This window comes from Numenius arquata, chromosome 10 (genome assembly GCF_964106895.1).
Source record: "Numenius arquata chromosome 10, bNumArq3.hap1.1, whole genome shotgun sequence".
NCBI lineage: Eukaryota > Metazoa > Chordata > Aves > Charadriiformes > Scolopacidae > Numenius > Numenius arquata.
Window position 1 is genome coordinate 44972367 of NC_133585.1, and position 18409 is coordinate 44990775.

The 18409-nt window shown below is 36.3% G+C and overlaps 1 protein-coding gene across 1 annotated transcript in view; it reads right to left on the reverse strand.

Annotated features, from left to right (window-relative positions):
* The window catches only part of FRYL (FRY like transcription coactivator), a 100047-nt gene extending 81939 nt beyond the window's left edge, over positions 1 to 18108 (reverse strand). The window contains exons 1-9 of the mRNA XM_074154741.1: positions 17989 to 18108; positions 11997 to 12050; positions 8469 to 8608; positions 7929 to 8025; positions 5443 to 5522; positions 4927 to 5007; positions 4284 to 4452; positions 3128 to 3220; positions 105 to 203 (exon numbers count right to left, since the gene is read on the reverse strand). Coding sequence (XP_074010842.1) covers positions 105 to 203; positions 3128 to 3220; positions 4284 to 4452; positions 4927 to 5007; positions 5443 to 5522; positions 7929 to 8025; positions 8469 to 8608; positions 11997 to 12050; positions 17989 to 18108 — 933 coding nt within the window. The remainder of the gene's footprint in view (positions 1 to 104; positions 204 to 3127; positions 3221 to 4283; positions 4453 to 4926; positions 5008 to 5442; positions 5523 to 7928; positions 8026 to 8468; positions 8609 to 11996; positions 12051 to 17988) is intronic.
* Positions 18109 to 18409: the final 301 nt, after the last annotated feature.

The following is an 18409-nucleotide window of genomic DNA, read 5'->3' on the forward strand; positions in this document are numbered from 1 at the left end:
TAAAATTTAAATTAATACAGCTGTTAGCTTTTCCTCATATAATGTACTAGCTTAAAAGTCTAAGATGAGCAAAACGGAGAAGTTGAAATATTTCTTTAAAATACCAGCGAATGCTTCTTTCTTGAACTCAATTCAAAGGTAGTCTGATAAAGCATCTCCACAAAATTTTTCAAACATGGCACATTCACTTCATTTTTAACAGCCTATTAAAAAAATACACACATAAATGGGTTTAATAGTTTATACAGAAGGCAATTTAAATATACATCAAGATGTCCATGAATACAAGAACATTCAAAAGTGAAATCTCACATTAGTTAAGTATTTGAGTGTACTTATCTGAAATATAAACAGAAGCATAAGAAATCACGTCATACACTATTTCCATACAGTTACAAAAAATCAAACCAGCAAAACAAATCCAAAAGCCATTAAAAAAGTACTATTTTAGGAATGTAGCCTGTATTCCATACTTAAAGAAGAAAAAGGCTTTACCACCAAACTAACAAATAAAAACTACACTGAAACTCTTTATAAGCATAATTTCATATATTTGAAAAAATAATACCCATCACCGTTCCCCTCTTCAGTGCTCCCCTTTTCTCTTATGTCCTCCAGTTCTGAAAACTGAAAATTTAGGGAACGATACACAGGATTACCAGCCAACCAAACACATAAGCTGTGTTTGTTCAGCTTTCAGAATTAATGAAACAGACCCATGGAGCCCTACACCTTTTTTTATCCACTCTATCCTCGCATACAGAATAGCCTTCCTTCCACAAACCAGGCTCCTACCTTCTTTATCTACACCTCTACAAGTCTCTTAGGCTTCTCTCTGGACACCTGTGATGATCCATTTAAACATTTTTCTCAGCCTACTATTTTATACTGTGTCTCTGCTTTATTTATCAAATTGGAGGGTCGGGTGTTGGAGAAGGGGGTTTGTTTTTCTGGAAGAAATCCTCTATACACTTAATTTCCCTATAATATAAGGTAATTTTTTGTTTGTTTTTATTATCCGAAGTTTTTGAAAGATAGTCACATCCAAAGAACTGGGAAAGTAATTATGTTTTAAATCACCTCCTACATTATCCCCAATTCTTTATTTTTTGCTACTCTTAAGCTGTAAGTTGATCAGTACCCTGCTAGCTCGATATGGGAAATTAGTTGTTGCCAGCACCACACTGTTGCTTTGAGATATAACCTTGGCCTTAACTTCCCCACTGTAAAATACGCTGTCAGCCGTCATACCTGCAGGGTCCAAATCAGGTCATATTTCTAAAAATGCCTGAATGACTAAACAAGAGAATGACAGTAAAGAAGTCACAATGCCAAAACCCAAGCTTCCTCACTTAAGCAATTTTCTGTATCCAAGATACAGAAAAATCTAGATTCATTTCCTCTGCTTCAGAAGATTCAAGCTCCCATCTCGCATCTTCCAAGAGGATGACTAACCCTCTCAACTGCATCTCAGTCTGGGATGGGGCTCTCCACTTCTATTTAAAAAGCTCCATTTGTATGAAATGATTAGGGACTCAGTGAGTCAGAAGGAAAGATCAAGCTTCCCTCACCAGCCGTTCAAAGCGCTGATTCAGGCGATGCTCGTAGTAAGCGATCCACAAAACACCGCAGGCGCTCTGCAGAGCCGCTGTGCGTGCCTCTGCCGTTACCACCGCATAGTCCCAATCCCCAAAGGCTGCTTCTGCCTCACTACCGTACCTGCAGTCTTCACTATATTTAAACTATGATTTTGCAAACTGATATTCGTGTTTACCTAAATGCTAAGTACTTTCTCTATGCACCCCCACTCCAACTGCCGAGCAGCTATGGAGTTCAAAACGACAAATGCGTTCACTTTTTAACAGGACAACAAATTCTTCTCTAGAAGAGTGCCCAGGTAAGATCAAGAGTTCAGACAATAAAGAGCTACTACTAACACCACCTCTCTGTGGTCATGTCTTAAGAAGAAAGATTGTCTCCTATCTATTTTTTTAAAAAAACCCAAGGTTGGGACTGTTGAAGGGAGAGAAGCATTTTCCCAAGGCAAAGGGGCAAAGCAGATCATTTGAAAGAGGATGCAGAATTTAGAGAGATTTATCTTTCTCTTCCTATGAGCTTGCTTAGACAGGATCCTTACCCAGCATGCTAGTCTCTGTAGATCCCCCGCCAAAATGGGATCTATACATCCCAGTTCTCCATATATAGCAAGATATGCCCCTAGAATCGGTCGTAATACGGAGCAATGACCTGTCATTTTTTGGGACAGCGTGCCAAACACACTGTAGCCTAACACAACTATCATTTTAGACAACAATCACAGCAAGTATCCATCTTACTACAATGAAACCTTCTGAGCTACCTAGTGAAGTATATATACTATATATACTGAGCTGCCATAACTTCTCGTTGACCTGTTGGCCAAGTTTACACAACCAAGAGAAAGGACGTGGGAGGAAGGGGGAGAACCTGTCCTGACCGAAAGCATTCTCACAAGCAGCGTTACAGCCACTGTACATCCAACACTGTGATGGTATCAAGGTTTTTTTTCTTGTTTGTGGCTGCTGAGTAAAATTTCTGCCTTTACATTTAAAACACGTACAGGAGATGATCGACTGCTCTTCCACTTGAAGGATTACACCTAGTGGATGCTCACCTCTATGAACAATTTTTATTTAGTTGGCCAAACCCTACATTCATCCTTCTTGCATAGGAGACCACACTCTCCCTATTGGACTGTAAAAATGTTACATACCTCAGTTTATTCTAGAAAGAAGTTAACAGGTTTCAGCTAATAAAGAAAAGTCAATGGGGCCCTCAAGTGAACAAATATTAAACCAAGGAAATTTCAGATTTTTAAAGCAAGTATAAGATTACACAGATCTGGTAATAAAAGGGTCTAGAAAACAGAAACTTTTAAGAAGTTCTGAAAAAAAGATTGGAAACTAGCTAATACACAAATCACACTGACACGTTTCCCTTGAAAAGATTATGTAGGGGCTTGTAATTTACTTAATAGTCTTTTTGAATCTGTAAAAATGTAATGTGGCGAGGATTTATGGAAGCAATTTTAACAATGAGAGCCTAATTGAAAATGAGTGGAATAGCGGGGAAAAAAACTCATACTTACAGCAGCCACAGGGATGAGAATTTCCACAAACAAACCAGCAAGTGCATGCTTTATATCTTTGTCTTTTACTTCCAGGAAGTACTGAGCACATTCCTTAGTAAGGAAGCATTAGAAAAATATTTAGAAAAAAGAAGACACATGTCACTATGCCATAAAAAGCACTAGCAGTATCACATTAATTGCCAGTCTGAATTTAAAACATACAATGTGTTTAAGTTAGTCTTATATTCCTTGACAATATCATCTTTACAAAACATTAGAAAGTTTAAAACCTGTCTCCCCAGCAATTAAAAAGAAATTGAAAGAACTTTTGTAATAGCAGATAGCTACTTTCTTCTCAGAATATAATGAGTACTCAGAACATAGAATATAAACATGTATATTTTTCCTCAGATTATTCTGAAGTTTTTTAAAAAAACGCTTATCTCTATATAAAATAATTAGAAAATAATATTTTGTTTTATATACTCATTTTCATTTTCAAGATTACTTTGATGCAAAGAAAATTTTAAACAGAAATAAATAATCCGTACACGTTTGCACACTCCACTCTACCAAACTGACTACTCTGTACACAATCCAAAGCACCTATGTATATATTAAGTTTTTTCAGGATTCAGAGCAATTACAATGGCTGCTAAATAGCTCTAATAAAATTTATGACCAAGTTGCAATAACTTCAGTTACTGTCAAATGGGCAAGTTATTCATTAGGACACTTTTTAATCCACAATCAAGAGAAGCAAACAAGGAGATTTTACGTCTCTCTGAAGATTAACCAAAGTGTTTTTTCAACCAAAGTGTTTCCTGACACCTCAGCTGTTAAAAAAAGATATATCAAGTAATTTTTTTCTTTAACTCGCTGCTTTCATAAAGAAAGAAAATTATTTGATTGCTAGCCATTTTCATCTAGTCTATAATAAATTCATATTACAAGTTTGCCACAATACTGAGACAATTGAGAATGGGTTCTCATTATGTACTCACGAACTGCAGAGAAACAAATGACTCATAGCTCTGAAAACTTATGAACTAAAAAGAAAAGGATGAAGGACGACACACAAGTAGAGCGAGCGACCGATCACAGGAAGCATCATTGTAGCTTTATGACTTAATCAAAATTATGCTCATTTCAGTTGTCTGTAATATTCATTTACCTGCATGAACTGAAATGATGCTTCAAAATCCTCCACGGGATACATCTTTACTCGAAAAAACTTCATTCCCATAATCAAACTGATGATACTTTGTACTACATGAGGACTCTGTTCTTTTTGTCGCAGTTCCTTTAATTCAGTGACAAATTTCTTCCTAACAGCTTGAAACCTGAACAAGGGATATAGATGACAATTACTTGCATTCTTAGTTACTTTTATTTGATGTCTATAATTTTGAACCAATTCCTTTAGTCTGTTAGGATAACAGCACCTACAGTAAAGGAAACACAAGCAAGATGAACTCTGATGCTTAAAATCTAGGCACTTAAAGAGTGCCTATGATGATCAGCGTATTAGAATATACTTGTTAACTGAACAACAGCTATTGACTGATAACAGCCCTCTTTCCCCTGCACCTGCAAGTTGACAGCAAAGCAATTCAGGATTGTACTAAAGATTACTTCTTGATTTGTTTGAATTTATTGTGCTGGAACATGAGACAGACACACCCAACTACGCCTGACTATGCTTGACGCTCAAGGGATTGGTTACTGGGGTCACTAAAATAGACTATTTAATATAGCACTGTGAAGTCTAGAGTAGTTTTTCCCCAAACATAAGAAGAGTCAGAGACCGAACTTACTTTGATTGAGCAAGAACCCCTGTTACTTCTGCATATAAGTCTGCAATAATATGCACATTCCCAGTGTTGGTTCCTGAATACCTGAATAAAGAGGGAAAAAAAAAGGAAGATGTTAAATTCAACTTTGTTCCATAGCAAGACGGATTATTACCATAAAAACAGTGAAAGTCAAGCATAAAATGCATGGGTGACATTTAAAGTGATGTAGTTTCACTGAGTGGACGTTAAGAGACTTATTCTGCATAGGAAATTCACTATAGTTACCCAAACTCGGACTTTTCTTACTCTGGCTGGCTGCAAATCATTCTGTATCTTCTAAGCAAAATAAACGCAGCATCATACTGAGCACAGCTGTATTCTTTCAAGATACATTTTCAGTTTCAAGGTATCAATCAGTGTTTGTTTACAGTATTATCACAAACATGTTACATGTGAGGCAAAGGAAAACAATCACAACAACCAAGCACAGGCTCCTAATACACACAAAATATTTTAAAGTACACAAGCGAAACTTACCCTTCCTTATGTTTAAAGTGCTTAAAAGCCAAGTTTAGAACTTCATGTACTAAAGGATCTGGCACTGGATGAACAGGTATCTGAAATGCAGATATCATTTATATGTATGTAACTATGCATGTATATATATGCATATGTATGTATGAAGTAAATAAACGGTACTGTGAGATGCCCTGTAGAAACCTCTCCCACTACTGTCAAAGGACACATCCTTTATTGGCAAATCAAGTTAATGCTCCAACATATAAACATTTACACAACCTGTATTGACATTCTCTCAAATTATTTTGCATACTAGTTTTTAGGGATTAAATTCGTAATGAAATAAACAACAGTAACGTAAACACTTCGAATTTGTCATCAAAATTTATCAGGACTAGGTAAACTATGCATCTTGCCACACCTTCTACCTTGTGTGGTGTTACTATTACAGACTTAACCTCACAATGAAGTTCATCTTGATGTAAAGGAAGCCAAACCCAAAAAATAAGAATGCAGAAGAGATGATCATCTCCATTTTAGATTTTCTGCAGATGAAAGCAGCCAAGACATATAAAAATCTTCCTAGCAATAAGTAACAATCTGGTGAGAAACCAAAACCAAGCATTGATTAGAGGGCCCTGTTTTATTCAGGCTCTTTTTGACATCACCACTTTTATCAGGTTTAAAAGAAAACATTTGCTTAAAAATAAAATGTATTCTTTTAAAAAACAATATGTATTATTGTGAAGTCATAAAATCTTTAAAATTTCAAAGCAATTTAGGTAAGGAATAGGATAACCCTACTAAACATTACTGCTTAAGAGCAATTAAGATTTGCACTTAAATATATTAGCAGAAAAGATTACTGTCTTGTCTACAGAAAATGAAGCACTTACTGCTTGAGAATTTCATACTCTTCGGCATCAAGAAAGCCATTTGTCCAAGAACTTCCAGTTACTGGAACTGGCTATTTACATGCATATTCATACAATGAGTAATATGCACTCATTTAAGCAAAAGATTTTTGTTCCGACATAGGTCATGTCTGTCACCCTTTCTCCAGTTGCTCTGTGCATATTACAGAAAGGGCTGGATCATACCCTTTGCACCCTCTAAAACCAGTTTATAAGAATTAAACAATGACAGGGCTCCCAGGAAGACGGATGTAATGTGAATGTAAATACATATATTGATAAAAAGCCATCCTTTCTGCGCTTTGTTTGACTGTCCAATTGCAGATTCGCATTACAGGCAGAACATACAAACCCTCTGTCATATAACTTTTAACACTAAATTGACCAAAGGACTGTCTTAAGTAGTGTATCTGTGTTTAGTGGCCTATTGCAGGTCTTCAGCAGAGGAAAATATCCTTATCAGAAAAATACCTCTCCTGTCTGGAGTAGAAGCGTGAGAGGCTCACCGAGCATTACAGGAGTCACCACAAACTCTCTTGAGGACCAGAACTTTGGCACCTCTCCTGACACTTGCATCACTGGCAACATGTACTCAACAGAAAAACCAGTGCCAGTTCGAAAGAGAGAAGCTGCCCATACAACCCTGCAATCCTGAACAACCTAGGCCATTTCCCTTTTTCTTTTGCACTGACGGAAAATTTACACAGGGAGAGAGCATGAATTAAAGATTTTCTGTAAAACATTAACATGTAAGAGTTTGATGGTTTTAAACACTGTTCTCTGCATCTCTGGCATGAAGTACAGGAACATCACTTTGGATGACTGGTCAGTGTCTTGGAGAAGGACAGGCAGCCTCTTCTGTTCTACCATTTTCATTTTTCCCTATATCACAAAACCACATAAACATGTCTCCTACAAATTACTTGCAAACTAAACCATAGTCCTTGCTTCACTTAGTACAGAAAGCCATTTAATTTTCATGTACCTATACATAAAAGACATAAACTACTTAAGTACTCGAAATGTGAAATTTGCTCAAATCTGCTGCATGTTTCAAATCCATTCTTACAGTAATCCTTTTTTCTCTAAAAAAGCAAGTTTTCTACTTGAAGACGAACTCTATTCTCTTGTCCATACACCAATGCAAATTTTATATTAACAGAAATTGTGCGACATCTTCTAGCACTGCACTATAGCGCCAAGCAAAATTACATAGTTTCTAATTTTTTTCAAAAAGTGGCACTTTAATCTTGTCATTCAATTATTTCACATTGTATTTCAAAAATGTTTAAGCAGACAAAAAGTACTTAACATAAATAAAATGGTTTTTGGTTTTTTTACAGTTTTCCTTTTTGCAGTACATCAGCAGCTTTGACTTAGTGGTTCCAAGACACGTGAACTGAGATAATGCAGGCATGTAAAGAAAAGACAGGAGAGGCCAAAGGCCTGATGCAACTGAGACTATAATTACAGCCTTGCATATGCGTATCATATATATGCACCAGTTTTTAATATAAAAATTTAAAGGAGATGATCAAAACTGACATTAAAAGCAAAAGATTAAAAGCTTGCCAAAGCAAAAGAGCTTACCTGTTTTAGAACCTCTATTAAAACTAAACAAAAAATGAAATCTACAGCTAAGTCCCTCCTTTCAAGTAGATAATCTCTTTCACGCTGTTGGTCATCCCTAAAATAAGAGATCAAGAATACACAGATCATACACAAGAACACAAATATTACACAGAAGGGGTATACATGGCTTTCATGCCATCATTGCTGCACACGTATATAAAATGGATGGTTAGAAAGACTTTGGGGTTTTGTGCAGCAGCAACATCTCGCCCCCTTCCAAAAGGATCTGCCAACAACCACAACAATTACAAAATGGACAAACTAACTTGGAATTATCAGCACCCAACTTCCTTCTGTATATCAACCCCAAAATATTCACTTCATGCATATCCTCTACACAAGTTAAATGCACTACCTCAGAAGCCCGTGCTCTTTCTACACAGATTTAGGTAACAAAAGATCCAAATAGAAAATACTTGTCAAAAAAGTACAACACAGACATTTTCTTACAAGAAAGCACACAAAAATAAAACAGACTTTTGCAAGGAAAACTCTTACCCCTTTGATTTTGTGCTAGATCGAGGTCTGTATTCATAAGATTCATCTTCTGTTCCATTTTGACGCCTGTACCAGTCAAACAAGGTGCGTAATAAGGAGGGGAGACAGTGCTCTGCTACTGAGCTCATAGAGCTTATCAACTGAGAAAAGCAAGAAAAATAGTTTAGCATGATAAAACAATCTAAAAAAAACTAGAATTGTATCACAAGTTAAAAGTATTAATACATTTTTTTGGGAAAAAAAAGGTTAAGAAAGCAGAAAGAATGAACCCTCCTCATGAGTTATTAAACTGATGGTAGTAGAGTCAGCATAAAATCGACCATGTAACTGGTAATCCTTAGAAGGAAAGCTAAAGCTAACCTTGGTGAAGAACCACAGCAATCCAAAATGCATTTTGTGTTCAGAATTTACTGTCAATTCCCATACCCCTAATAACCTAAACACTGGGAAAATATATTAATATCTCTTTCTCTAAAAATAACAAGCTCTCTTTCTCTAAAATTAATGATATACCCAATCCATTGGACAGAGCTATGTTCACAGCAACTACACACACAACACGACAGGAACAGATTAAGCGGACGCTTAAGTTACCCTGTGCTGTCAATGTAAAATGATGCCACAAAACACTTCTGCTCCTCTGCCCTCCTGAACTGATGGGTTTATTAGTAGAAGAAAAAGAAGAAAGCTGCGTTTTAAGCTTTACTAAACCTTTTCCTTAGGTTTTCCTGCAAGTTTACACAGCATATTAATACTGCTACCATTCATATATGTTTCAGCAGTTAGATAATTTACATCGTCTTCCACAGAAACAAGCTGTATTACATGCATTAAAAAAAAATTGCCATTGGTAAAGTGCTAAACCCAGAAACTACTGGCATTATAAAGAATTTTCCTCTTGAAATGAAAAATCAGTTTCGCATTATAAGTACTTATTTCCTGCCATGTTTTGCGTCCTTAACATTCTAATGAGAAGGCACCGGAATTACCAAGATGACAAAATCTTTGCTTGTATTACATAGCTGCTAAGTAGAACATGAGCTATATGCTTATTCTTTTTATTTAAAATAATTACCATACTGCTTGGATACTAAATTCAAGATCATCTTATATAAAAATTGTAAGAAAACACTTTTTTATTAGCATTAAATTATTTCTAGGTTGAAAGCAGCAATCCAGACAAAGAGAGATCCTGTAACGCCCAAGAGAACAGAGCTGCACTAGTCATCATGACAATACTTGTATTCCTTGGAATGAAACAGCAAAGCATGCTCCAGTCTTAAAGGCTGTAATATATTGCTAATTGCTGCAATTAACAAATCCAACGGTACATTGACAGGTAAGGAGAGAGAGATGTAAAATTATAGTAAGATGCTAGAGCCCAAATTCCAGCTATGGCCAAAATCCTGATCCTGAAAACAATGCTCAAGTTGTGCCTAAATCATGAACAAGCCTGAACCCCACAGACACTTTGCTTTCAGTCACCGAAATGGCCAAGATACACTTCTGCATGAGGATAAAGTTTTGGTGTCTTAGGACAAGAGTAGGAAATTGCCAAGTATGATTCCGACAAGAAACAAAGGATGAAAAATATATGCTATTTCAGTTTCAAGCTGTCCAAGCAAAAATATTTCAAGAAATGGAATATATGCTCTATAAAAAAATTCCTCTCCAGTAGCTTCTTGATTCGCTGGGAATGATAAAGGGATAACAGTTTAGAAGTGTATCAAAAAGAAATTTCTTTTGTATTTTCCAAAGTTTTAACTCTTAGCTAAATTTAAAGTTTTGTTCCAATTAAAACCTCAGTGACAAATAAAAGAATTGTACTATTTGAAAATTAGAAACCATTGATTTTGCACACTCGGATCTAACAGCAGCCTTCTTGGTCTGGTTATGCTTCCAACAGCATTAAACAGCTATTTTACTTTTTCGTGATAAGGACAGGCAACACTACACGCCTTCCTGCTCCATCCCTCTTCTCATCACTTACTGAGCTGAGAGCATGTTAACTACATACTTTCTTACTCCCAGAGTCCCTCTTGTGTTTCAGTCACGCTCCTTTTATTTCCAAAGTACAACACTTACTAGCTCAGACACCGTATCGGTACAGCTAAAGGCACTTTTAGACTCAAATTCCTAACTCTGTAAAGATGTCTGGGTGACCAAGGTTGGCCAGCAGCAGCTCTACCTTCTCTGCAGGATGCTGTGGCTGTGCGCTCAGGCCCCTTCTCTCTCCCATACTTTGCCAATCTGTTTTTACTCTGCAAACCTCTGCACTCCTGGGGAATTGATCTTAATACGGGCTGCATATACCCAGTAATGAACAGAGAGAAGCAATCCGAATTCTTTCTGCCAAACAATGTTCAAAATTCCCTATCAAAATTCACAACCCCTGTCACCACAAGGGAACCATTCTGCTCTGACTCTCTAAAGTATTTATTCAGTACCACTAAAATTCAGATTTTGATGAACTCAAGAGTTGATTACAAACAACAAAAGAACAAAATAAGAACTCTCTCACACACACATATATATACACAATCAAAACAATAAGTTTTCAAGAAAACTAGCTTATTTCTGTATTACAAGATTTCAAAAGTTACATGCTTTATTTTTTTACTTTTCTTCACCCAGAATATTTTTAGAACCTATATGTCGTTTAATACATGACTACTAGTGATTTATAAAAAACATCCTTAACTGAGGAAAAATGTGGTGGCAGGAGGGGGGAGGTGGGGGCAGAGTTAGTAGAAAAATTAGTAGTATCACTGATTTACAGATTTCTTATCTGCATATTATTTAGCCTTTGGTCAGATTTAAAACAAAATACTGTAGCCACCAAAGAATTTAAACTTCATACAGTAAGATGCTATTCAGTAACAGTTAAGAACAGGAACAGGCAATTAGTGGGGCTTCATCTGAATGCTGCCTCTCCATTGCAAGGAAGTAGTAATGGGACAAAAATATGCCTATACTATGAAAGAATTAGAAATAAAGACAATAAACATGAAAAAAAAATTGAGCAGTTATTCCAGGTACAGTTCACTTACAGTAAGCGAAACAGAATAGCCTCACAGTGCGACTATATACTCAGCAAAGGAATTTACCTTATGCCTTCTGCCATAGAATTAAAAAACCCTCAGTAAAAGCCATATTGCTGAAATTAACACTATTTGCATATAAAACAGAACCCCTAACACTGAAACAATAAGTGATATAGGCTGATGTTACAGAAAGCCTGTTAACAGGAAGAGAAATAAATTCTTTTTCTCCCCTACCATATTTCAGCATCTTCTGTCCAACAACTTTCACTGTCACCTTCAAATAATTATTCTATTTTAGTAGTTTCTTACTGTCATATTGGAAAATAAATGGAAAATAAAGTCTAACTAACATTCAAGGTTTATATCTTCTGACACTGATTCAGACGTGGATGTTCCAAGTCATTTTAACAGTGTAACCACTATTCTGCAAAAAAAGAGGCCACCTTAATCCAATAAAAACTGCCTTCAATTGCATGTCTCCTACCTGATCAAACTGAAGATCTTCACCTCTTTGAAGAGATCTGGACAAGAGCTTTTCCTGTAAAAAAAAAATAAATAAAGGAAAAGAATCATGAATTTCACAATGCAATTACTGTCATCAAAGCAGATTCTTGCTTTCTCCGTTATATTACAGAACAAAGAAATAACTTTTAATGCGACTATTTGCATTATTTTTCAGCTAGAACCATTTCTGAAGATGTGAAGTGTACTCACAAAATAGAAGAATACAGACCTAAAATTAGTTTGGTGCCTTAATAGCAATCGCGTTAAGGACTGACAAAGAGAAACTGTCCAACACCTCTCCCAAAGAGCCGGGCCTACAGCAGCGTGCTCAGCGGAGATAGCTGGCGCTGGGTGCCACCTCTAACTCACAAGGAAAGCCATTCCCGTCTGAATTAACCAGCATATTCATGTTCATATAAGGCAGTTATTGTAAGCTACGAGAATGAATTTTAAAATGCCTTCGCAAAGGCAGAGACAGTTGTCCCATGCATTTCTAATCTGCGCTTTCCCTAAACTGCAATGAAAAATAGCTAGAAAACCTAGTCCCGGAAAAGGAAAATGCCAATCATAACTTGCTTCACATCTGAAATAGCTTCAAGATACAGAGAAGTTGCAATATTACTAGACTATAATTATTACAATATTTCATTGCTACCAGTACCGTAAAACATACTGCTCTGTTAAAAGCAAAATTAAATTCTATTCCTGACAAAATAATTTAGTGAGAATTAAAGCATTAAAAAAACAAAACACTCATGAACTGTAATAGTAATGTAATCGTAATTCTTACTAGTCACTGTGGAGAGTACTAAATTATACAGTTGCAAGAAATACAACTTTTATTCTCTTGCTAAGGTATCTTGGAAAATAAAAAAAAAAAAAAAAAAGAAAGAAAGAAAGAAAAGGGGAAGGGGAAAAAAAAAAAAGAAAAAAATTTAAAAAAGACTAAATCCCATGTACTGGCTCTGAGGGTCAATGATTTACATTAAGCCAAGTGCCACAGTAACAGCTTTAAGGGCATGCTACAAAACAGTAAGATATATAAGGATGTGATCAGTATTTCTTGCTACCTAAAGAAATTTTAAACTACTTTTCACTTTATTATAAATGAATCAAAAATGTTATCTTTGGCAAGGAAAACAGAAAAAGTACTCAGGGTAGGGAGTTAATAGTTCACATTAGATTGCAGTAAGCAAACAAAGAGCTTTTATGGAGCAAGTTAAGTCCAGTAGGAAGCTGGAAGAGCTGTTAACTTGCCTGGTGTGGGATGTGAAAGGAGGTGTCAGCAATACTGATAACCTGCTCTCAACAGGTTGTGCCTCAGTTAACACAAAGTACCTGCTCAGTAGTTTATTAAGAGACAACACCCAGGGTGTTGACAAAATTTCAGTAAGTCAGTATTGCTTGGCATTTAACCCTCGCAATACTGCAAAAGAGGGGCTATACGTTAAACAGATACAAACTGGGATTGCATGTACCAAGTCCAAGATTCAAACTGGCAGCTTATTTTCACTTCTCTTAATCGTAAGTTTGAAAATACAAGACAACTTCTGGCATTTTCTGCTATGACTGCAGCTGTATTCGGTGTTCAGAAGGACACAATCTCTGGCAACTATTACAGCCTCTGAAAACTTGAATTCAACATTGCCCAAGCAAAAGCATTTGCTTACTCCAAAAGCGTATCTGGAAATCATACAGGTATCAATTCAGAAGTCAGACCATTTTCACTTTCTATAATCAAAAAAACCCACTCAATTGTCTAAGAAAACAGTCATTTGTGTACACTTCCAGCATAACTAAATAAAAAAATTTTTTTTTAAAAAAGAAGGTAGTTTCAGGAAAATGCATTTAACATTCTAAAATAGTTGTATTTGTTCATCAATTGATGTGTTAGCCAACGTTCTTTCACTATGTATTCAAAAGCAAGGGGGAAGAGGTTTCAGACACTGGCAAACACTTTTGAATCTTACAAATTCATTTAATTTCACATGTTAAATCTGTTCAAAATACTGTTATGAGAATTGACATTTTGCAGCAGATACTAAAAGCTCCAGAAAGCACTCGCAATCCCATTTTAACTAGAATTCCTCTCTCCCTATTTGTTTTTTAATAAGGAAATGACTACTGTAGGTGAATTCATGTTATCTATACTATGCTTTTAGATAAAGTGCACAAATAATTATAATCTTATCTATAAAGCAGAAACACGAGAAATGTTCCACCCTATATAAACACCATATATTGCTAAATAAGTTGTAGGAAAATAACTAGAAAACTCTTTTCCAAGAAGATGGAGAAGTGACTTTCCTGTAAGAAGATAGTAAAAGTCAGGTTCCTTAGGTTTCCTTATGATACAATGCCCCGACATGCCATGTTTCCATGATGGTACTACAAAACTATTATACAGGTGAACACTGGGTTTATTATACCCGTTGCATGTATTTAAAACTAGAAATAGCTTAAGAAAAAGATGGTAAGAAAGTAAAGAGAAGTGAAATAATCTATAAGTGTTTAGATGAAGAAATTGAAATCCGTATCAATAGAGAGCAAACTATTTTTAAGGTAGTTCTGCAAGTTTAGCTTCCCCCCCCCCCATTCTATCCTAATTGAGATATTTCTGTACCTCAAATGTTAATATAGCTTTAAAGATTTTTAGTATCAGAAAGAATGAAGACCTTACAAGTTCATATTCCTATTATTTTTCCTTAGCATTAAAGATCTTAACTGCTGAAAGGTAAATATCACCGTAGTTAATGTGACACTAACCAAACAAACGCGACATAACCAAATAACACTCTTCAACCCAGTCACAGGTTTATCAAGGCCTTTGAGTTACCTTCTAACTCTGCTTTGTCATGGCCCCAGTCATCTCACATGACTTACAAAAATCTATCCAACAGCATAAAGTAAAGGTCTGGAAACTTTCACTGAATTAATAATTTAAGATTGATTTTCCTGGCTTCCTGAAGTTCAGTGAGAGATGGAAATAATAGGTCTACATTTATCTTTTACGAGTGAAATGAAAAAAAAAAAAAAAACAAAAAAAACCCCAAACCAAAACAACCCACCACTATTGAATTAACCAAAGAGCAGTTTGCATCCATTGTGTAAAGCAGAAATGTCAACATATGGCAGGCAGCAGAGATCAGGATGTAGACAGGCGTGTGTGTGTGCTGTGCAAACAACTGCACCCCTGGAAAAAGGTACCACCCGTTGGCCCCTCTCCACCACCCACCCGGCACCGGCCTCTGGTGGCCAAGCACACCTCAGCAGGGTGGCTCAGGTGAGCATAATAAAATTAGCTGTCTTGTTTCTGCCCTCCGAGCTGCAAGTGAGAAACCAGAGGAGCGATGCTGCCTTGCCCCCTGTAGCCCAGGCGCCGGGCAGCGCCCGCATCCTTGCCCCAGCCCCAGAGCAGCACGCGAGAAACACTTGGCTTCATGTTAAACTCCATGCCTAAATTCTAACCATCTATATGTACATACAGCCTGACAAAATACAGGGTAACTGAGTTTAATCACTAATCTTTTTCACTAGTATCGTTTGTTTCACGTTTTGGGGAAGGCTGGTCTCATGATTCACAGTCACCCTTGCTCAGCTGAGGAAGAGTACTTTAAGCTACAGTAAATTGTGTCTGAGCCCTTTTTCCTTTAAAACTATATACTGTAACAAAATACTTAGAAGAAATTATTTTTTAAAAAGTGTTTTAATTTACTTTACTCACTAAAAAGATGATCTTCCTGTGGTTATGCTTGCTACTTGAGTCATTAATTTTAAGCATTTGCTGAAAAGCTCTTTCTGTAACTTTGGGAACTGCGGTATTAAAATTTTGCAAGCAGACAACTCTTAATTAAATCACTGAAAGGAAACTACTTGGTTACTCACTGAGTATCCTAAGTAAATTCACAGCCAGAGAAACCATTTAGTTACTTTTTTAAAATCACAAGTCAGTCACATCTAAATGAAACCCATACATCTAGTCAACATGGTACTGTCCCCTTACCCCTGGGTGCTGTCTTGATCTGAAGTTACTTTTTAATAAAAAAATAAAATAAAATTAATTAATTTTTGCTCCCCTACTGGTATGTTCATCTTCAAGTTTTAAAAACTGTCTGGCTCTCAACTTCAATTGGTCTGGCTCCAAATCCTCTCCAACAGCTTCATCCAACAACCTAGCTTCACCTAACACATTAAAGATTTATGTGACACTGTATATATTCTCCACATTATTATTTGTAGCCAAGTGATCCCACAAAATCCAATCACACTAAAATGATAAAGGGCTTTCCTCTCTCCCATCAAAGCCTTTTCTCCAATCTCAGTCAGTGTCTTTCCTGTGCGCTTTCAGCCTTTTACCTTTCTTTTTAAATGTCATAAACTAGAACTGAACATTCAGTATTTACATCAAATACTACACACAAAAATAAATCTACTTCAGTATTTCCTTTCATTGAGACACCTAAGGATTCCCTTCTATCATTTTGTGTTATATAGGCTCATGTTGGTTCACTTTTCCACAGCTTTTGGCACCTCTTTTAAATTGCCGGTTTTCTACAGTCATTCTTTCCTACTAATATAAAGTAAATTTACATTTGATTGCATTAAAAAACATTTTGTTTAAATGAATTCAACTTGGCAAATGAATCCAGGCAGAACTGTTAAAGACCTTCACAAATGACTACTCCAGTAATATTTATATTTTCTTATTTTATCCCAAAGAATTTTATACTTACTGTATAAACACAAAATATCAATTTCAGAAACCTATTAGCAAACAACCCTGATTAAGGTAGACTTCATGTAATCACCATAAAACCCCAGCGGACAACAGAGCTGGGAATCACTCTTCTTTGAGAAGTACATTATTTCATTAGTTTCATGGGTTTTCTAATTTTTAATCTGGCAAGATGTTTTGATTTCATATGCTTGACTGTTTTTACACATTTGTTTAAGTAACAGTCAACAGTGTGGCAGGGAGACACAGGCTCGGATTGTTGTCAGAGTATTTATTTAATCTGGTCTAGGGACAAGTTTTGCAGCACAAGTGAACTCCAGGGTTATAATATTTACCTTGCTATTAGTATTCTGGCTAGGAGATTTAACTCCGAACTAGGTATGTCTACAGGAAAAGTGCTTTTCAGCTCACCTGAATTACAGCCAGTCTTTGTGGCTCTGGCCAAGCGCTGCCCTCCCCGTGCATTTTGCACCCTGGGGGAAGCGATCTGCCTTTCCACCCATGGCATCACCACCCCAAGAGCTCTCCTCTCCTTTCTTAGCCACGGACCCTTCACCGTTTGCGTGCCCCTTTGCCTACGAAGTTTCTGTGCTTCCTTATCAAACCCTCCTGACTACCTGACTAAACATCCTTTGGATGTTTATAAGGAAATAGACAAGTAATGTTTAAGTTGTAGGCTTGCCTGGTACACACGCACACATATATAAAATGTATAGCTGAGTAGATCCCAACAAAGAAATGTTTCCCTTTCCTCAGTCTTCGATGCACAGTCTGGATCACCACCAGAATTTTACATTTTGTCTAATCTGCAATATAAGCCAAGGACTATGTTCTTCCAGTTGTTAGTGTCGTTACTTGGGAAAACAAAGCCAGTGCATCTTTTCTTGAAAGCATATTGTTGAAGTATTATTTGAAAGAAACATCAACAGGAAACACTTTGCAGCCTTAACGAAGGAACATTTTTTTGTTGTCGCTATTTCCTCTTGTAACTTTACAGAACTTATGAATACTAAAAGGTCTTGTTTCCAGTAACCACTGTGTAACAGTTTTAACGGAAGTCAATAAAACACAATCCAGGTAGCAACTCTGTTTGCAGAAGCCTATCCTTGAAGTAATCCCTTTGAAAAGTCAACCATATCGGGAATGTTATTTTCAGTAACCATACGTATGATAAATCAGCCTATTTTAGAAAAAAAGGAGGACCATTTCAATGGATACTACGAAAAAAAGGACTCACCAAAGGTTCAGCCATTACAACTTCAATTTTCTTTTCAGCTTGAACAGCAAATTCAGCAAAGAGGCTTTTGATGACATACTCGCCAGGTTTGACATCTGGATCAATAGTAATGTTAGACATGATGATGCCTCTCTTTTCCCAGGTGGAAGCAACACTTGGAGAAACTCTGCGTTTATTTACTCTGCTGGGTGGCGTGGAGGCTATAGAAAGAAAAAAAAAAAAAAAAAAGAAAAAGTCACCTTCCCATCCACCACACAGATGTATTCATTCAGTAAATTCTGTAAACCACAAGGAGGAAACAACTAGTTATAGCATCCAAGACGACTTTTTTTTTTTTTTAATTAGGTAGGAAATTCTACTTTAAGTTGCATAAATTAGTTGCACTGTAAACCCTTTTGTTATTCATAAAAGGGAAAACTGT